Source organism: Peromyscus eremicus, chromosome 4 (assembly GCF_949786415.1).
Source record: "Peromyscus eremicus chromosome 4, PerEre_H2_v1, whole genome shotgun sequence".
NCBI lineage: Eukaryota > Metazoa > Chordata > Mammalia > Rodentia > Cricetidae > Peromyscus > Peromyscus eremicus.
The window spans coordinates 30,783,064-30,805,398 of NC_081419.1; the positions used below are offsets into that span (position 1 = coordinate 30,783,064).

Consider the following 22,335-nt stretch of genomic DNA (forward strand, 5'->3'; position numbering starts at 1 on the left):
GATGTTTTCAAAGACTATAGAATTTAGGACCTCGCCGGGCAGTGGTGGCGCACGCCTTTAATCCCAGCACTCGGGAGGCAGAGCCAGGCGGATCTCTGTGAGTTCGAGGCCAGCCTGGTCTACCAAGTGAGTTCCAGGAAAGGCGCAAAGCTACACAGAGAAACCCTGTCTCAAAAAACCAAAAAAAAAAAAAAAATTTAGGACCTCAAGTGGTTTAGCTTTTTGTGCCTTAGTAAGAAGAAACACTTGTGGAAGAGGACCATGAGGCCATCAAGAAGAAATGCCAGAAACTATCTAATATGAGTCAAAGTGCGACCATGGGCCTGTATTCTATAATTACTTGCAACACCATTATCAGCAGAAGAGGTAGATATCAGTCAACTGAAATAGAAAGACCACTATTTTCCTTCAGATGAGTGGTGTAGCTTAATAGTACAGCACATGCCTAGATGTGCAAGATCAGAAATGCAGTCCCCAGTACCATAAAAATAAAATACAAACACTTTCAATAAATATTCACCAGTCATGAAAAGTTTTCAAGGCAAAAACCCAGGACTCTAAGGCTGGAAAAGTATATATAAAAGCAGTACAGATATCACACCTATACACTAATAGATAGAGTGAAAGGTCACTAAGAATTATTGAAATAAGGAAGATTTAAAACAATTAATCTTTCCTCATAAAATTTCACAGAAATTCCTAAAGGTTTTAATGCCATTATTCATATCCTTGTTTTTTCATCCAATCTTCCTTAAAATTATTCTTATGTTTTACTGGACTGAGTAACAAGATAAATTTCAGTAAAGACTATTGTCTATATATAGCTATAATACATACTGAAAATTAGAATTTACTATGTAAGGGCGAACATGTGGACAAGGCCATGAACAGGTGCACAGTAGCTATAGTTCTTCATTTCCAAATATAATTTATTATATAGACAATATTATTAATTAGACTATTTTGAAGTCTATGTAAAACCTAGAGATTCTGTGCGTCCCTGTGTGTGTGTGTGTGTGTGTGTGTGTGTGTGTGTGTGTGTACATGCATACCCGAGTTTGTTCATGTGTGTTGAAGGTGAGGATTAGGAAAGCAACTCTGAAGATAGGATACTATTTTTTTTACAAATATAATGATGTATTTTATTGAACTGAGTACATCCAAACTGTTATTTAATGTGTTAAATTAATCCATATAAAAGGTTTTTGTTTTACATATGCCATTTTGTTTTAATTTTTTTTTCATTTTACATACCAACCACAGTCTCCCCTCCCTCCCCTTCTCCCACTCCCTCTCACCTCCCCCTACCCTACCCCCATCTACTCCTCATAGGAGGTAAGGCCTCCTTTGGGGAATCAACACAGGCTGGATACTATTTTTATAACAGCAGGCTCACCGTGTATCTACGTAGAAAGTCTCTTCAGTCTGGGCCACACTAGTGGAGACTCGGAGTAAATCTATTCCTATGTTCCTTTGCTCTGAATCTCTCTGAACTTTGTTAAGTAACTTAATGACTGACTAATGAAACTTCTCTCCCAGATGGTCCATGCAGGGTGAGTTAAAGACTGAGTTGTCAAAGATTAACTCCCCAGAATCAATATGCAAATGAAGAACTCATGCAAGGAAAGTTAATGCCGCAGGGAATAATGTTATCACCAGTGTTATCAACGTAACTAGTCTGAGTCTTCAAAATGAGAAAATTACTAATGAGTGAGCACCAGAGGTCTAAACAATGACTTTCAGAAACGTGTATTTGTACCAATTGTGTTGTAATCAGTACACACATACCATAAACTTTCAAAGGAATGACTCTCTTTTTCTAAAATAATAAATGTAAAATAAAAATCAGCGTTGACAGAAAAAGAAAAAAATATTGGAGCCTTTAGACTGTTCTGTTTATTTTTTAATATAGCTTTGTCAATATGCATCACATTCTCTTGGCTAAGAGGTTTCTCTGGAGCTAACAAGGAATGGAAATCACCGGAAACCCTGTTAGATTATTTGGCAAAAAGAAATATAAAGAAACATATATGTGTATAGGTATATAATGGGGAGAGGGGAGGAAAAAGAAATAAATTTAATGCATGCCATAGAGGAATGTTCAAATCAACAGTAGAGGAAGGATTTAATATTCAGTAAAACCCTTTAATTCAATAACTATAGATCTGGACATTGTTCTTATTTGATAACATAAAAATATAAGTAAATATATTACAAGTTAATTAAAACTATAAACCTTCGGGGCTAGAGAGATGGCTCAACCATTAAGAGTACTGGCTGCTCTTCCATATAACCTGGGCTCAATTCCCAGTGTCCAGTACATGACAACTCAAAACTATTTGGAACTCCAATTCCAGGGAATCCAATGCCCTACTCTGACCTTAATGAGCACCAAGAACATACACAGCAAAACAACAACAGCCCAAAGCCCTATAAACCTTAAGACTACATTAATAGTAGCAGTAAATATACGATAATTTTATCACCACTTGGAGTTGGCAAATGTATTTTTAAAAATCCAAAAGAAAAAAAAAGGAGAAGAGGATAACCACCCAAATTGACTATTTAAAATATTTAAACTATTTGAAAAAGACTCTACAACCAAAGCTAAATAGTAGAAAGGAAAAAATCCAAGCATTGGCAACATTTTCAGAAGACCGAGTTTTGCCATTCAACATCTATAAAAAGTTGCTATTTCAATATTTACATAGAAAAAGACCAACTACACAATAGAAACATAAGAATAGACTATACAGAAATGGTTCATGGAAGAAATACACATGGATGGTAAGTATATTTTAAAAGAAGCATAGTTATTGGACAGTATATTAAATACTGAAAAATATGACAATAGGATTGGTAACACTAATCACATTGATAGCATCAGTGTTAAGAGGCAAACCTAGCAAGAAAAGCTTGGATGCCTTATGTGGTGGTGTAAATAAGGAACATATATAAGTACATTTAGATGGAATGCATGGTATGTAATAAAACTCCAAAATCATTGAGGAGGGCCAGCCTCAGCCCCAGCCCCTCCCCTTGTTCACCCAACTTCAGGTTCTAGAAGGGTGGCTGGCTGGAGAGATAGTCCTACGCTTCTAAAGTGACTTCTAGACTGTGAGGACCCACAGCTGGGATTTGGGCAAGTATGGGTGCTAGAAATGCAGCCAGTAAGGTGGCAGAATATCAAATGAAGGGGGAGATTGGTGTATTATGACTCTCCCTTTGGAAAGCTTCAGAGTGTAGGCTGACTGCCTTCTCAGAGGAAAATGCCCAAGACGGAAGAAGCTTTGCTCACTTGTGAAGGATTAAGAGGAAGTGTTGCACTCCTTCTGGGGGGAGCTTTGAGCAGCCACATACCCAGAAGTGGAATTTGGATTATATTAACCCAGATTCCTAAGAGTAAGGCAGTCTCTCTCCCCTCTTGAAAAGAAGGAGGGGAGTTAATATGTGTTTTTAAGCATGTGTGTACACACACATACTTAACATGACTTGCCATAACACTGATTTATTTATTCTAGCACTTTCCGTAAGAAACAGTTTTATATTTCAAAAAGTAAACATACATACCCGTAGACTGAAGAATGGTTGCTTGTTTTTACTCTGCCAAATGAATAATCATCCATTTGCATGGACCGAATCATCTTAGTCTAATTGAGCTGTGAGGTAATTGGTAAACAGTGTAAATCTGTACTGTTCTGAGGGCTGAGAAATCCACCGAGACAGAGGTGCTGGTATTTTGGGTGTCTGGTAAGAGCATCTTCCCATATGTGGTACCTAATAGCTGCAACCTGGAAGGATGGAAAGGCAAACAATGACCTCTTTTATGAACTACTCATCTTACTCACGAGGGCTCCAGCCCCGTGATCTAATCACATTCCAAAGGCCCTACCTCTCACACTGTCATAAACGGAGAAGGGTACAAACATTCCCCTGTTACAGCTACATCTTTCACGGTGACTGAAGAGACTGTACTGGGCTCTCTTCAGGCTTATAAAACACTGACCCCTCCACTGTCTTTCTTCACTATGTTTTAAAATATTTTTTTAAAATTTTGTGTATATAAATCATTTACCTCCATGTATATCTGTGCACCATGCCTGTTGCCCTCAGAGGCAAGGAGAGAGCACAGGATTATGTTACAGATGTTATGAGCCACTGTGTGAGTACTGGGAATAGAGTCTGGGTCCTCTATAAGGACTTCATTTATTTTTAGCACTGTATATTCCACTGTACCATAGTATATCCATTTACCTATTGGCAAGCATCTTGGTTGCTTCCAGGTTTTAGAAATTATGAACGTCAAAGTAAAAGCTTTATGTATACATCTAGTGTCTTAATTATTTTCTATTGCTGTGATATGTAGTGATGTTTCATGGTGGTTTTAATTAGTAATTTCTTGATTATGTGACATGTAATGTCCTTTTATATGTCTGTTTATCATCTATACATCTTGTTGACTGAAGTTGTTACAATGAGGACCTGATTTTGGATACCAGCATTCATGTCAAAAGCCTGTGGTGGTTGTGGGCACTTGTAATTCCAGCAATGGGGAGACAGAGATCAGGCAGGTCCCTGAAGTCACTGGCAACCAGCCCAGTGTAGTTTATGAGCCCAGGCTCATAAACTTGCTCTTAACCACTGAGCCATCTCTCCACTCCCTATTATTTTTATTTTTTTAGTGTTATCAAATAAAGCATATATACTCTTAATACATTTATTTGAACTGTAGTCTGAATCAGCCCTACTAAGGTGGGAGGAACCCCTGTACTTTCCTTTTCCAAGTCTTATTTCTCAAGAACATCAACCTCCTATTCCCTAGCCATGTTTTATTGACCTCTAAGTTTATAACTCAGGGCTGTACTACCATTTCTATTTTTTTTTTTCAGCATTAGACATCTGCATTCATTTTCTTGCTGGGAGAAGAGAACGTAATTCTCTTGTAGCCCTTCTTCAACTGATGACTCCCACGTTCTCAAAATCAATGCATTACACTTTTTACCAAACTATTGTGAGTGTATTATGATGAATTATGATGAAAATGTTTTCAAATCAAACCACACTGTTGACTTGTGTATTTTTTCTTATGCAAACATGTATTCTATTTCTTAATTACCACCTTTGTTTCCTATTGGATACTTCTATTTTTATACAATTATTTGTAAAATGCCCACCATATCTGGCTCTCCTGGCTCTCTGTTTGATGGCTGCTCTGCATGTGGGTAGAGACACTGATGAACTGAAAGTCTATGTGACCATGACTCAGCAACACAAAAACAATCTCCTCAGCCCAAATCCCTTCTGAGCTCACAGTCTGTCTGTTGTTGTAACTTACTTTCTTGTTTTGTTTTACGTTTAATGTTTATCGTAAAAAATAAAATTTAGTTTTACCTGTTGGTGTGCATCTGCAGTTTAGTTAATAACGCTAAACTCTTTTAAAATACAGCTGTTCAGATTTCCTTTGCCACCAAAAAGGTACACCTTTCCAGTATTACACAACTTTCCCAGTATCTGAAATTAACCATGCCCCCTCTCTCTCTCACTTCCTCCCTCTCCCTCTCTTACACACACACACACACACACACACACACACACACACACACACGATTAACTTCCCTGTTCTAGGTTTGTGACGTGGTGTCCACTGTGGTACAGATTCATTCTTGTTCGACCATCAATAGGATTGAGCACTTGGTACATATTTAATGAGCTTTTTAAACTTTCTCTTCCCTTCCTGGATTTATTGTTTATGATTTTTGCCGTTTCCTTTTGGAGTCTCTGTTCCATTCTCACTAGTGTCCTGCACAAATTCTCCCTGTACCCTCACCAGCCGTATCTGTGGGTTTTGTCCACTGTGTGTCTTTCATTTTGCTTTCGTTGTTGCATCTCCGAGTAAACTATTTTAGCAATACGTTTTTTCCCCTTGTGGTTGGTGCTTCTTTCTTTTTTATAATTTGATTTCAGTCTTAAGAAATATTTTCCTGAGGCTGGATAAATGACTCAGTGGTTAAGAGTGCATACTGCTCTTCTAAAGGACCCGGGTTCTATTCCCAATACCCACATGGCAGCTTATAACTGCCTGTAACTCCGGTTCCAGGGATCCAACACCTTCACACAGACATACATGCAGGCAAAACACAGATGTACATGAATAAATAAATAAATAAATAATATAAAAAAGAAATATTCCCCTGTTTTGAAATTCTAAATACATTCTCCATTTCGCTCCACAGAAGACTACTGTTCCTTTCATCTACAAATATAACATTATAATTGACTTTTGAGCATGAAGTCATTTTGGTTCCTGACATAGATGCCAGCTGGACTAATATGTTTTGTTTAAAAGCCCATTTCTTCCCCATAGCTTGTTTGTTTGTTTGTTTGTTTGTTTGTTTGTTTGTTTTTTGAGACAGGGTTTCTCTGTGTAGCTTTGTGCCTTTCCTGGAACTCACTTGGTAGCCCAGGCTGGCCTCGAACTCACAGAGATCCGCCTGGCTCTGCCTCCTGAGTGCTGGGATTAAAGGCGTGCGCCACCACCGCCCGGCTCCCCATAGCTTTTCAGAACTATTTTTCTTATGTTTAAAGTCCGTGCACCTTTGAATTTGTTTTTGGTCCGGTTAATCTACTTTGTTATTGTTTTTAGGATGCTTCAAGCACCATCATAGTCAGTTAATATTTTTATAGTTTGATAGTTGGTAATACTCATTTCACATTAACTGGCATGCTTTAGATGACTTAGATACTCTTCTACCTTCATTTTCATTATATAAAAGGCTTGTGTACAAAAGATAATACCAAAAGTAAACTTGATTCTAAACAAAGAAACTAGGCCTGTGACAAGTGGGTGTCCTGGCAATGCCAGACAATTTTGTTATTTAAATCACTGAAATATCCCTGACTGCTTACAGCAAAAATAACAGCCACTCTGAGTATTTCCTCCCAGAGAGCATTGCAAAGACAGTGGAAAATGAGAAGATTAGTGCAGAAAAGCCATCACAACAGAAGGTGAGTCTACAGTCTTTGCCAACCCGTGCCCTCCTGGATCAGTTGTGCCTACCTTATGAAGGGACTTGCTGAGCTTGCACAGGGGAAAATCTAATTAAGAATTATGGGATTTTCAACATATATAGAAATAAACTGTGTGTCAGTTCATAAAAATTAGAAAGGGAGAAAAATGTATAATTTTATGTTTACTCCCTGTTAACTCAGTGCCATTTGAAGGAAGACTACAGTAAGGAAAGCTGTGCACTATGTGGCTGAAAGTAGCCACTGAATAAAATGAATGTGTATTCCATTATCCAATAGTGAGAATCAGATGTCAATAGAACTTCCCTGAGAAGAAGAACTTCCATCTCATCCTTCACAATGGCTACCAAAATGAAGCAAGCAACAATGGAAGGCCAGCTTGGAGATGGACTAAAAGGCAGCTTTGTGCACCACTGGTAAGGATGCAAATTAGTCCAGCCACTGTGAAAACCAGTGCAGTAGCTCTTCTAAAACCTAAACTTAGGACTAACACATGACCAAGCTATCCCACTCCTGGATTATATCCAAAAGAAGGGGTCAGCATAGGTAAGAGAACCTTATACAGCCATTTACTCCAGCACGATTTATAAGAGCTAAGCTTTGGAATCTGCCTCAGTGTTCATCTATAAATAAACAGATATGAAAATATTATGTAGAGATATAGAGATGGAGATAGGCATGGAGATAGGGATGATAGCTATAAATAGACAGACAGATAGATAGATGGATAAAGACACAGAAAGAGATAGGTAGGTATGTAGGTAGAATTAGAATTAAGCACACACACACACACACACACACACACACACACACACACATACACACAGACCACAGTGGACCATTATAGCAAAATGAAGTGATGCCATTTGTGGTGAAATGGGATAAATTAGAGGTCATGTAAAGTAAAATAACTAAGACACAGAAAACCAAGTATGTTTTCTCTCAAACATGTAAGCTAAAATAAAAGTAAAAACAGACTAAGTTGGAAGTGGTAGATGGGTTACTAGAGAAGGGGAAGGTGACCTGGAGTTAATTAGGGGGGCTGATATAGTCAAAGCAACATATATACAAGCATAGAAATGCTACAGTGAAACCCATCAATATACACGGTACAAATACACTGCTCATTATAACACTGAAAACGAAAACCAGTAGCCATGTGCAGAGTGTTGGTGTATTGGATCATCCTTGGATCCTGTTCTTATTTCCCTGCACCTGCCTGATAAAAAGCAGGCAAATGCAGCGTTTGCAAATAGACACAGGTGTCATTGAATTGAGAGTGATTTCCACACCAGGGAGGAGAGCAGGTTTCCTCATTTCAACTCCTGGCAAACGTGGGCCTCGCTGGTGGCTGGGCTTTTGCATGAATCCAGGAAGAGGTTTCCACCAGGTCATTTGCCTGAAGATGCTGTTTTGTCTGTGGCTGTGTCCCAGGGCTTGGCAGTAGGAGCCAGTCTAAGCAAATGCTCCACAGAGAAGATGTCTTTCTCACCCACACTCATCTTTGCGGTCATCTTTTGTGTCCAGTCTCTAGCTGCAATGCTGCAAAATGGCTTCATGGTCACTGTGCTGGGAAGGGAATGGTTACAGAGCCAGGCACTCCCTGCAGGTGACATGATTGTGGCCTGCCTAGCTGCCTCCAGGTTCTGTCTGCATGGACTAGCCATCCTAAACAACTTACTGAACTTCTTTGTGTTTTGGTACAAAAATAACTATTTGGGGATCCCCTGGGACTTCATCAACACTGTCACTTTCTGGCTCACCAGCTGGCTGGCCGTCTTCTACTGTGTGAAGATCTCTTCCTTCTCCCACCCCATCTTCTCCTGGATGAAATGGAGAATTTCTCGGTCAGTACCCAAGTTATTGTTCTTGTCCTTGTTCTTTGGTGGCCTGTCAGTCATCTCCTCGGTCACTGGGAGTATAATTGCCTTCCAGATGATGGCTAGCAAAAACTGCACACTTACTTACAGTTGGAAGATGCTGTATGGGTATTTTTATCGTTATCATGCACTGCTGATGTGGGTCACACCATTCTTCCTGTTTCTCCTCTCCATCATCTTGCTTATGCTCTCACTGTATTGGCATTTGCAACAGATGAGGTACCACAGTCCCAGGCCTCATGATCACAGCACCCAGGCTCACACCACGGCTCTGAAGTCTCTTGCCTTCTTCCTCATCTTCTATACATCATATGTCCTACTCCTGCTGATATCTACTACACGAGCCATAACTATCTATGATTCCTGGTACTGGGCCTGGGAAGTGATAACCTACACCGGCATCTCCCTGCATTCTGCCATTCTGATGTTAAGCAGCCCCAAGTCGAGAAAGGCCCTCAAGAAGTTCTCCCACCTTTGTGTTGCCAGCTCATAAGACATGGTGGTCCTGGACAAAGGGTGGCTCCACTCTCAAGGTACCAGTATCAGTAACCTGTTCTCTAGTGAATAGTGCCTCCCACGGCAGGAAGTCATAAGGTTTAAGTACTCTCTCTGCTCATTCATTCCCATGCTTTCCATGCCTTGCTATTTATTTTTCCACATTTCTCTGTTTCTCTTTCCAGTTCTGCTACTATTAGTTCTCTGGTCTGAGTCTGGAGTCACAAGGGCCTCACCTGACTGCCTCGTTCCTCATAGGTCTCTCAGAGTCTCTAAGCACTATTCTTCAAGCGTTTAAAATATTCGTCTGCCCTGATTTATGAATAACTGTGACCACTGTCGGCTGTCTCTCTGAGCAAACTAATGTCTGGTTTTTAGTGGCATAGATTCCTCAGCACTGTCCTTCTAGGACTCTCAGCGAAAGCTCTTCACTCCTGCTATGGTTTCAGAAAATCAGTTCTCTATGGTACAGCTTCCAGCCACTGTCCCATGAGTCCTTTCCTTCTATCCCATGTTCTCTTACCACCAGAAAACAGGTACTTCCCAGCTCCTTCACAAATGTTCCTCCGGACTTTGCTCTCTCTGTCGGTTGCTCCCATTGTTATGCATTGCTGAAGACTAACTTCCATCATGGAACATTAGCAGTTTTATCTCCTACAAAGCTGAGAATACATGTGAGTTTTGTCCCATTACAGATCCTATCAATGACTTTGTGTGCTTGCTTAAGTTGAACTAAAAGGAGTTGTATGATATGCAAATGCTACATATGTTTGGTCCAGAAGAAGACAGAAGAAAACAAAGGAAATCTTCAACAATTTTTTGTTTTAATAACCCCGCTCTTCTTGTCTGTCCACCCTGGAAGAGGCACCTAGATGTTGTTGCCAAGGCTTGTCCCAGACTGGAATTTGTGCACGGTGGTCTACTAGAAGAATAAAAAATATATAGGGGAACCTCCATTCTCATATATTTTTATCTTCTCCTGTAAATTCCTAGTTTTCTATGTATTCGTGGTTTATATAATATATCGTTAAGTGAGATGTGTGTATAATTAATAATAAATATGAACATGATAATGTCTTGGACATCCAGGCTGCTATACAAGAAAGAAGAATATTGGAATTATCGTGCTCTTATTAAGCTATTTTTTCAAAACAAGGAACATGACCAAAGAAAGTGAGTTTTCTTTCATAATGCTGCAGGGACCATCATATCAAATAATGGGATCTTAAATGTATGTACTTAATAACAGTTTCAAAACATAACAAAGTGGATAGAGAAACAGGAAAAAAAGCCAAAATTACAATCAGCCATTAACACTCTTTCCTTGAGAACTGATTTTACAAGCAAGCAATGAATCAGTAATGATACAGAAAGGTTGACTAATTCTGTCAGTCAACCTGACTAAACTCACACTTCTGGAAAGCTCTCCAAACATCAGAATGAATCCATTTGCTGTGTATACGTGGAATACTTATCAAAATGGACCCTCTTCTGGCTTCAAAATAAGTCTCAATTAGCTTAAAAGAGCATGTTTTCTAGTCACAACAGGATGAAAGTAGGAATCCACAGCAGGAAAATACCTAGAAAATGGTCAGAGGCTTAGATTTTGGATAACGTGATCAGAGGAGTCAAAATGGAGCTGAATGACAATGGAAAGAGAATATTTTCAAGTGTAGGGGAAGCTTCGACCATGAGAGATACTGGAATTAACAGCACTAAGTGTGCATGTTCAGAGAAAGGGCTCAAATCAGATTCATCTCAATAAAGTAGAAATAGGGGACCCAGGAAAAAAGAGAAGAAATGCAATTAACAAAAGTCCAAGCGAAACCAACGAAGCAGAGAGCTGAAAAGCAGCAGACAAGATAAATGAACCAAAATCTGGTTCCTTGAAACTGATAAGGTTGATTATTCTTTAGATGCATTGATGGGGGGTGGGGCTAACCAGCCACTGCAAGGATGGGAGGAGTAATATCTCTGCATTTTAGAAATAGTAAAGGGAGAACAAGGGACTGTTTGGACAACTTCATGCTAATAAGTTGAACGTCTTAGGGACGCACATTGACGACGTTGCTTTCAGGTTTCCTGAAAGCTGGTTTCTGGAGACTGTGGTCCTCCACTCCAGTCAGGACCCACGTTTCTATGGCACCTTTGCAGAGCTGTGGTGCTGGGAGTTCCCTTCAGCAGTAACCCTGGGACTATCTCTTCTCTTTTGTGCTAAGTCTCATGTTTCCTGTGTCTCAGTATTTAATAATTTTGTTGGGTTTGTTTTTATTTTTTCCCTTAACTATTTGCTGTGGTAACACCCATTCTTCCACCCCCAAGTCATCAGGCGTGCTGGCAGGTGCCTTTCCCACTGAGCCTTCTCACTGGCTCCCACTCACTCTTTTAGAATGGTATATGAAACTGGGGGGGGGGGAATTATACATCTGAATGTATTTTATTTTCCTCTCAAACTTGATTTATAAGTTTCCTGGGTACTTTAGGTGGAGTTTTTATTATCTGCTCTCACCCCAACCCCCAACACACAGAGGTATTTATAAATCACCTGCCTCTGGTTGGCTATAAACTAGCATGTTTCCAAGTATTTTTGGTGTATCTTCCTGAAGACAATATGGATTCATCATGTTTATCTACATACTCTCATTTTTGTAAGAATTTTAAGCCAGGGGGTGGTGGCACATGCCTTTAATCCCAGCACTCAAAGGGAGGCAGAGGCAGGTGGATCTCTGTGAGTTCAAGGCCAGCCTGGTCTACAGAGCAAGATCCAGGACAGGCATCAAAACTACACGGAGAAATCCTGTCTCGAAAAATCAAAAAAAAAAAAGAATTTTAAAAGAAATATGAATAAATAGGAAACAAAAATATAATTACCAATAGTTAATTATTATTCAATACATCCTCTTTATGTCATTATATGTCATATACAAATATGCCATATTCTGACAGTGTGATCCATTTTGGCAAATAGCTAAATTTGAAATAGTGAACACACTGCAAAAATTCCTAAGAAAAGAAAAATTGACATGTTTATATTTGCTCTAGGTAATTTAAAAGAAGCGGTTAAGAAAAAGAAGTAAAGACTTAGACTATAATTTTAAAGTTGGTAGAAATTCTTTGTCATGTGACAGTTATCATAAATGTCGTTTCATACAGAACAGACCACAAATTGAGTGACTAGGACATCAAAGACATCATGTTCAGACTTATATCAGTGTGTGAACGCTGAAATTAATGCCCATTAAAACTTCTTTAGATTATCAATACACACAATGCTAATTTAACTTGCAGTCCAGTTCTCACAAACAGAGGTATACCACTGGGTATGATATAAAATACAATTTCAACTAATAGGGAAAATACTGCTTTGGCCATTTGCACCAAATCATTGCCAGTGATTGTGAAAGTAGAGAAAAGAAAGAAGGCTTTTGTGTTTTATAGTTTTAAAGTAAAGAACATATATTATGATTGCATTGAAAGAAGAAAAAAGCTTGAAATTGACACGAAATGGAAAAGAGTTCATTCCAAAAAGTTAACATAAATTGTGTGATACATGCTGAGACATTTTCTATTCTATAATATTCTATCACCTGGAATTATTTCAGTAATCCTCATATCTCATGACCATTAAGGTTTTCAATGGTACAGTTAGCAGAGCATTAATGTGTGTCTGTTACAAGGACTTGAAAGAAACACAAGATAGATTCCCTTCCTCAAGTTCTGCTAAGGAGCCAGTAGCGTTATAGACTTCCACACTGACATTCAAGAGTAAATAAAATGTACCTACATCTCTGTCGCTGGAAGATGACCTCTGTTTTACCACTACCATCCATCACCTCATTACAATAGTCTTTGACGGTGGTGAGCATGCGCTTTGTGGTTAGGGTGTGTTGACCGTATCTATGCTCAGTTCCATCTCTCCCAGCCATAGATGGACTTGTAATTCAGATTTGGGCCTTAGAGAGCCAGTCATTGTGGTAAATGCTGCAGACATGCTAATAGCCCTGATGTGGGTCAATTAGTGCCCTCCCCAGGAGTGTCCCACCAGAATTGACTTTTTCACCCTTGGGTTCCAAGCTATTGAGTTATAAGCCTGACATCTTCACAAGAAGTGAGGAAAATGGAATCCTGAAATGCACTCTGTACTCCTGAATGATGAACTTGATGATGGCAGTGGAAATGCGGACAGTACGGCTGGTGACTAACACTGAGCCGGGGATTTGTCTACGTACCTTCTGCATGTAATTCATTTAATGCTACAACAAATATATGAGTCTGATGTGATTTTATGAGGTTTACAGAACAGGAAATTGAAGTGCTGAATGCTTTGGTAATTCTCCTAACATGTTACAGATCCTAGAGTCTAGAGTTGTAACTATCTATCGCGGAACTCTGCATCCATGACCTTCCTGTGGCTAGATTTGTCATTTTTCTGAGTGACACAATCTCCTTTTAATTGAACTAGTTTGACTTAGACTTCAATTTGCTTATATTCTTAAGTCTGGATTCATGAAATCTTAATAATAAAACATTTTTGTAATCAAGCAAATCTCAGATGACACTTTGAGTCTTCTCATCCCCATTAGTTATATAGAAACCAATTCAACTTTCCTTCAAGCCACTTCATGCAGACATGGTCCAGCAGTGCCACTTCATGCAGACATGGTCCAGCAGTGTCTCACTTGAGCCCATACTGAGAACCTCTCATTCCCACTACTATGAGTGTCTGGTGCTGCACCATGGATCATCACTTATGAAAATCTATTTGGCATCCAAGTACCTGCAAGTGTAACCAAAGATAAAGTATCACCCATGAAGTTATCCTTGACCAGTTGGGAACCAGAAGCAGTGAGTCTATGCTTCCTCCTTTCACTTCCTGAGTAGATGGACCTGGGGACATACCATGTGGTGTTCCTTTTAAAGCTCACACAGAGGCTCCCACAGTCAATCCAGGCACCCACCACATCTGGCTCTCCTGTCTCTCTTTTCAATGGCTGCTTTGCATGTGGGTAGTTCTTTCATGGCCAGCTTTCTCTTCCTGGAGAGAAGCCCCAGGGTTAAACACATCTTTAATTTAGATTTTAGGTCCACTATTTTAAAAGCCTCCTGATTACAGATTATGTAAAAATTCTTTGAGCTATGATACTAATACAAGAATTGAGGTTTCCATTTTAGCTAAAAATTTTTGAAAAGTATGCTTTTGATCTCCAAATTATTTGCTAGTAAACTGGACTGGAAGGTAATCAGCAAAGGTGGCAGCATTGCCCTAGAAATATCTGTTCTTCAAAAATACAGCATGGGCTTGTAATTCAGCAATTGATTTGGGTGTGTACCTGTGACAATAGCAACTCATTACAGAATTTAGATGTCGTTACTGCATCTTAAGTTTATTATTGAAAAGATCAGTTTAATTATTGACTCATGGAAAGTGGTGATGTTATTTTTGATTACTTATAATTAGAAGGGAAGATTTAAAAATAATAATGTCAAAAAGTATCATGGAGTGTGGGAACGTAGCTCAGTGGTGCAGCACTTGCCTAGTGTGTACATGGTCCTGGGTTCAGCCTCTAGTACCACAGAAAAAGGAGGGTGAAAAGGGAGAGCATAGGAAAGGGGAGGAGAAGAGAGGAAGGGAAGGGAAGAGAAGAGAAGGGAAGGGAAGGAAAGGGGAGGAGAAGGAAGGAAAGGAAGGGTAGAGAAGGGAAGGGGAGGGGAGGGGAGAGGAAGGGGAGGGAAGGGGGAGGGGAGAGGAGAGGAAGTGGAGGGGAGGAGAGGGGAGGGTAGAGGAAGGGAAGGGAAGGGAAGGGAAGGGAAGGGAAGAAGGGAAGGGAAGGGAAGAAGGGAAGGGAAGGGAAGAAGGGAAGGGAAGGGAAGGGAAGGGAAGGGAAGGGAAGGGAAGGGAAGGGAAGGGAAGGGAAGGGAAGGGAAGGGAAGGGAAGGGAAGGGAAGGGAAGGAGGATCAGATCATGAGTTCACTTGTGGTGATATTGTGTTCCCCAATATATCGTGCACCCTAATAAATTTATCTGGGGTCAGAAAACAGAACAGCCACTAGACAGACATAGAGGCCAGAAAATGGTGGCACTCACACCTTTAATCCTAGCATTCCAGAGGCAGAGATCTACCTGGATCTCTGTGTGTTCAAGGATACAGCCAAGCATGGTGACTCATGCCTTTAATCCCAGAAAGTGAGCCTTTAATCCCAGGAAGTGATGCCAGAAAGCAAAAAGGTATATAAGGCATGAGGACCAGAAACTAGGCTGGTTAAGCTTTTAGGCTTTTGAGCAGCACAGTTCAGCTGAGAGGCATCCAGTCTGAGGAAACAGGATCAGCTGAGGAACTGGCGAGGTGAGGTGGCTGCGGCTTGTTCTGCTTCTCTGATCTTCACCCCGACACCTGGCTCCAAGGTTTGATTTTATTAGTAAGACCTTTTAAGATTCATGCTACATTCACTTAATACTTGCTCAAACTACATTGACATTTTCAGAACTCAGTGAATGTCTGGCTAGTTTATTGTCAACTTGATGCAAGTTAGAGTTATTTGGACAGAAGGGCTTTCAATTGAGAAAATGTCTCTTTAAGATTGTCCTGTGAGCAATCCTGCAGTGCATTTTCTTGACTGATGATTGATGTTGGACAACTCAGCCCACTGTGGGTGGTGTCACATAGGGGCCAGTGGTCCTGGGTGCTCTAAGAAAGAGAATGGGCAACGCATGAGAGGCACACCAGTAAGCAGCACTGCTCCAGTGCCTCTACTTTAGTTCCTGCCTCCAGCATTCTGCCTTGACTTCCCTCAATGGACTGTGACCAGGACACATAAGCCAATAAACTTCAATCTGCTTTTGGTCATGGCATTTTATCACAGCAATGGAAATGTTAAGACAGTGAGATTAGGTTTATGAATTGCACATCTGCATACTAGCAAGTGATAAATCACATGGTCAAAGAAAGTTGGTATTTGTTTAGAACCCTTAATCACATGATTTCAAAGATTTGATTTGGGTTGTAGTTGTTTACTAGATGAAGACCTTTTTGGAAGAAAGGAAAGAAGGAAAAGAGGGAATGAGGGATGGAAAGAAAGAGAGGAAGAAAGGGGAGAAAGAAAATGAAAGGAAAATGATTCTGAAATTAAGTTCAGGTCATTTCCCACTTAGCCAGCTATTACCTAAAATGAGTGGTGAACACACAATTATACACACACTCACACACAGAAAGACAGACAGACAGACAGACAGACAGAGACAGAGAAAGAAAACACCAAACTCAGCCAAACTTCCTTCAGTACCCCAGAATCACAGTAAGTGCATTCAGCTCCTTGAAGGCCACAGCCACTTCCTCTCTGCTCTGCCCTAAACCATCCAAAAGAACTGTAAATTCAGAGACGCCAACTAACAGCTAATCTCATGTTGTGTCTATAACCACCTGTGGAACAAGTCACAGATAATTCACTATTTTAACTGCAAGCAAAATAAGTAGCTTATCATTTGAAATTGAAAGGTTATCATGAAGATGAAAACTGGATTCATGGCCTGCTTCCCAAGTAATAACAATGCCCTTCCCACACTCCAGTATCACAGCTGCTGTACCACAGTAATACAGTCTCACAGCCTGTATGTAGTACATGCAGCAAGTATGGTCAGCATCACAACTGGCCATGAAAGCTTAGAACTTGTAGATAAATTTCCACTCAAAAGGGCCTTAAAAACCTAATGATTTTATGATGGAAGTTAGATAAAACGTATTTGTGGTGAATCTTGGTGTTGAAATATAAGGTAGTCATCTGCCAGTCTCATAAATTCAACCAATACCAGATAGAAACTATTCAGAAAAACTTGAACAGAACATTACAGATGTCTTTCTTGTCCTTATTCTTCAAACAGGAGTGTATAACAACTGTTAATATGGAATTTACATTATATTCAGTATTTTAAGTAATCTAGAGATGATTTGATGTATATAATAAGATGTGGATAGATGATGTGCAAATATTGCCTGATCTCATATAAGGGATTTCAGCATCCATGGATATGGATGGGAGCCCTGAAGCCAATATCTCATGAATGCAGAGGGATAGCTACATACATTCAGTAGAAATAAATACTACAACTCAGCAAGTTTTTGACCAAACTCCCTAGATAACCAACAGCTAAAGTAAGAAATAAGAACTACCTGCACCCCAGAAGACTCCTTCTGACCCCTCTCTAGTATCCTCAACCATCAGTCTTCAAAGGCAGATAATCAATATTCCCATAACCACAGGCTAATATTTCTTGTTGGCCTTCATATAAATGGAGTTATACATTATCCTATGGTTGGCTTTTTCATTTAAATTTTTAAATTTATATGTCATTTTAAAGTTTTATGTGTAAGAGTGTTTTGCCTGCATATGTGTACATACACCACATGCATGCCTGGTGTCCTGGAACCTGGAGTTACATATGTTATGAGCTTCCATGTGGATGCTGGGAACAAAGCCTGGGTTCTCTGCAAGAACAAGTGCTCTTAACTGCTGAGCCATCTCTCCAGCTTTGGCTTTTTAAATTTTATTTATTCTTTCATAATGTCATATATATATGTATGTATATGTATGTACATATGTGTGTACATATTTGTGTGTGTATGTATATACATATATATATATATATAGTGAAAAATCAAGTTATAGCCATAAATAAAAAATGTAAATAAGCCTTGAATAAAATGCTGAGATTATATATAGATATAGATATATAATGTTTACTTCAATGAATTCCCCCTGATTATCCTGTCCCATCCACTTCTCACTGAACTCTTTCTTCTCCACAACCCTTCCTCGAGAACTTTTGCCACAAAATATACCATGAAGAGAGTTAAAACTCAAGGCAGAGAAAGGTGAAGACATTAGGATATACAGAAGTAGTTAGCAAAGGTCTTGACTAGCATTAAAAAATATTCATGAATTGAAGTAAAAAATACAATTAAATGATAATTCACACAGGAAATCTAATAATATATATAAATTATATTATATTATATTTATATAATTATATATAAATCCAGTGACTGGATGTATGTAGAGTTGTTTCTTTATTCAGTATTTTGCTCAATAACGTTTTGTAGTTTTCCATTTAGAGTGGTTTTAATGACATTATAAACAAACTCTTTTTATAAAAATGCACTTGTCCACATGCCATGCTTGTTGCTATTATGTGGAAAAGTAGAGTTTTGTATATATTTATCTTCTATTCAGTGGCTTTGTTAGCTCACCTATCAAGACATATATGTATATATATATATATGAATAGGATTTATATATATATAATATACATTAGATTTCCTGTGTGAATTATCATATTAACTTCAACTAGTAACATTTTAAAACTTTCTATTTTTTTATAACACTCTTCTTTTGCTTCTTGACCTAATATACTGGCTAAGCCTTGTATAATATAATATTCAATAGAAATAGTCCCAAATAACTTTGTCTTATTTTCAGCTTTGGTGGAAAAGGTGTTTACTTTTTTTTTCTTTACATGATTAGTTATTTGGATGTTTCCATTAATGGTATAAAGGATTTTTCCTATTTTGAAATCCAAATATGTTGAGCATGAGCATGTTACATAATTCATCTTCAGATTCTACCAAGATGTGATGTTTTCTGATATTATTTTACTATGATATATTATGATTATTAAGTTTTAATAATAAATCAATTGTTCCTAAAACAATCTCATTTGGCTTGCTAATAGCTTATATTTTCAATGTATACTTTTATCAGAAATTAGATTTGAAATTTTACTTTTTCTAATGTTCTTCCTAGTTGTCAATTTCAAGGCTGTAATAGATTCATATAAGGAGCTGCAAGATATTTCTTCTTTACTTTTTCTTCTGGAGCATACCTTTGCAAATATTTCAAATGATTGTGTAGGGTACTTATGATGAAAAGCCTAAAATCAACTTTCCCCATGATATTGGCTTGTAAAATACCACCGGCTTAGGCTTAGTGGTTTCAGGCTCTCACCAGCTATCATTTGTGGGGGTTCTGTGTCTCACCCAGTGCATGTACAGCATAGACAATACCCAATGCCAGGGTCCTGTATACAGAGTACTGGTTCAGTCTTCTGCTACATTCCCTCACCTCTGAAAATGGCCTTCACTGGGTTACTCCAGGGTCTGGTTGCTGATTTCTTCCCACCCGGAGGGATAAAAGCAGCAGGGAATTAAGGCCTCACGTGTGTTCTTCCTTTCCCCAAGCTGTCCTAGCCCCTCAGATCAGATCTGCCTAGATTTTTCTTCCAGCAATCCATACAGATGGCTTTGTGTCTTTGCCGTTCCCTGTTTTGTCTAGCTTTTGGAGTTGACATCAGCCATGAGATGGATCTGAAGAGAGACACTCCATGGAAGCTGGCATCAGAGCCTCCCTCTGCAAACCTCTACAACAGGTCTGACCGAGGCTTGAGACCTGAGGTGTCACTACTTTGGTGGTTCACATCTGGGAACAAGCGGCTCTTTTGCTTGGGTCAGGAGTTTTTAACCCCAGACCAGGACAGGATGAAAGCCTTTGTCTCGCCCTCCTGAGTCCTGTAATTGTTCTCTAGATGAGACTAATTATCACGGTCAGTTGGTGCTGCTTCCCAATAGGAGATTTTTCTTGTTAGTGATGTTTATGGGACTTTCCATTGGGGCATAATTTTCTCCAACTAGATTTCTCAAATTTGCTCAGCTGACACTGAAACACAAGGTGCCAAATGACACAGTAAGCTTGCTTATTTGTTTTTCTGTTCAAACAGCTATCACTTCCTCCTGTCCAGAGGAAAGTTAAATATTGACCCATAAATCAGAAATATGTATCTACTACCTGACCAACAGTAATGCACATACCTATGATTGATTGATGCATGAACTATAACATTGACAATCACAATGCTTCAAGAAATGTTGATAGCATAAATTTCTTCTACAAGGGCCCCAATCTCTCTCCTGTGAATGGTTACTACATGGAGTCAGAATTTTACAAAAATAAAGAGAACTCCTCTGCACCATGTAATTCCTGATTTTATTTTGGAAGCTGTAGCTTATTGTGAATTTTAATAGGGATAAATACCCAGCAACTAGAATATTGTTATACCATCATAAATCTGAGCAATGTGGAAACAAGTTGGCCTAGTATTTAACAATAGTCTTAATTTTAATTATTTACTCAGAGTCTCTAATTTGCTAAATCCTATGACAGAAAAGCATTACTATGTTGGCAATGACATTGAAAAGCTCATGGGCATTAACTTCCAAGTAACCATGCATAGAGATATAAATGAGAGGGAAGAGGTCTTGGAGGGAATGTGATTATCATTTAAGAAGCTACTTGGTCATTGGTGTTAGGAGTCTCTGTAAGTTGGTCTCTAGAGAGCCTCTTTGCTTTCTTTACATCCCCATATGCTGGAGGACTCCTTGGTGGTGTGCAGGCATGATGACTGTTATTGATCTGAATCACATTGGTGCAGCCATTCACTCAAGCCGATCACTTTAAATAGTCAGGTTACTTGTGCTTAAGTCTTCCAAGGAAGAGCTCTTGCCTTTGTTGGGGACCAGGGTGCACCTGACACCTGGATTCATGACAATTGCAGAGGCAAAGAGCATCTTTGACCTTCAAGTGGGGGAAGGGGGAAGCAATGAAGACACAGTCATGCCACAAGAGTCTGCAGCAATGGCCCTGGCCTTGTCCTCAAAGTTTCTTACTCTAAGTTCATGGCTCCTTTACCCAATCAAACGTGGACACACTGTTCTGATTCCTTATCATAACAGAGTTTTCTCTGCCCCCTGATTCTTCATTTATGAAGACTCCCCACTCACACACACTGGACTAAATAACTTGGTTATACTTCACTCTTGTTTACCCGACTTTTGTCACAGAGATGTGACAGCATATAGTCTGACAGCAGATATTCCTTTTCCTTCCTACTCCGCATCATAACAACATGTGGGATCACCCTCATCTCCATCCATTTACCAAAGACCTGACCAAAACATCACCCAATCTTAGAGGGTCACATGTCTGCTTTAGGACAAAGATCAGTTTCGTTCTCCACACACTTGAATTATTAAACTTATGATAACTTACATTAACTTCAGGTAAGAAAGCTGTTACATCATCCATCTATGAACTATGCAACATCTGGGTCAGGACCAAGTATTCTCTTAAAGGACACTGAAAGGACCTGGAGAGATGGCTCAGTGGTTAAGAGCACATGCAGCTTATGTGGAGTACTAGAGTTCAGTTCCCAGAATCCACCTGGTAACTACCTGCAACTCCAGCCCCAGGACATCTGGTGCTTTCCCCTGGCCTCTGTGGATGCTTAAATTCATATGTGTACACACGCACATAGACATACATACATACATACATACATACATACATACATACATATAGCTTGTAGGGGCTGGAGAGGTCCCAAAATAAATAAATCTTGTGGGGACTAGAGAGGGCTCATCAGCTAAAAGAACTTGCTATTCTTTCAGAGGTCATGGATTTGATTCCCAGTAGCCACATAGAAGCCCACAACTGCCTATAACTCCAGTTCCAAAGGAGCCACTGTCCTTTCTGACCTCCACAGATACCAGGACCACACACAGCACACATAAATACAGTCAAAACATCCATACACATGCAATATAAATAAATATCTAAAATATTTCCCAAAACAAAAGTGCCCTTCTCATTGCATTTTTCTTCCAAAAAGATTCTGTGACAAATAATTCTGAAATAGTCTATGAGTAATTCATAGGAAGATCAAATGTGTAAACAATATAAAAGCTGATTCACTGAGTAGAAAGTTCTCTCAATAGCTTTCAATAGCTTTCAGGGAAGCATCATCTTTGTGGGATATTCTTGGGGACTCTCATTATGTTACCTGAGCCAACAGAAAGCAATCAGAGCCATGATAAACCATGCCTACCTTAA

At 39.3% G+C, this 22,335-nt stretch overlaps 1 protein-coding gene across 1 annotated transcript; it reads left to right on the forward strand.

Moving 5' to 3' along the window:
- The first annotated feature begins 8,484 nt into the window (after nucleotides 1–8,484).
- On the forward strand, nucleotides 8,485–9,399 carry LOC131908068 (taste receptor type 2 member 134-like). The gene has a single exon (XM_059259139.1). It carries the CDS (start codon nucleotides 8,506–8,508, stop codon nucleotides 9,397–9,399), a length of 894 nt encoding a protein of 297 aa, XP_059115122.1. The 5' UTR covers nucleotides 8,485–8,505.
- The last annotated feature ends 12,936 nt before the right edge of the window (nucleotides 9,400–22,335 follow it).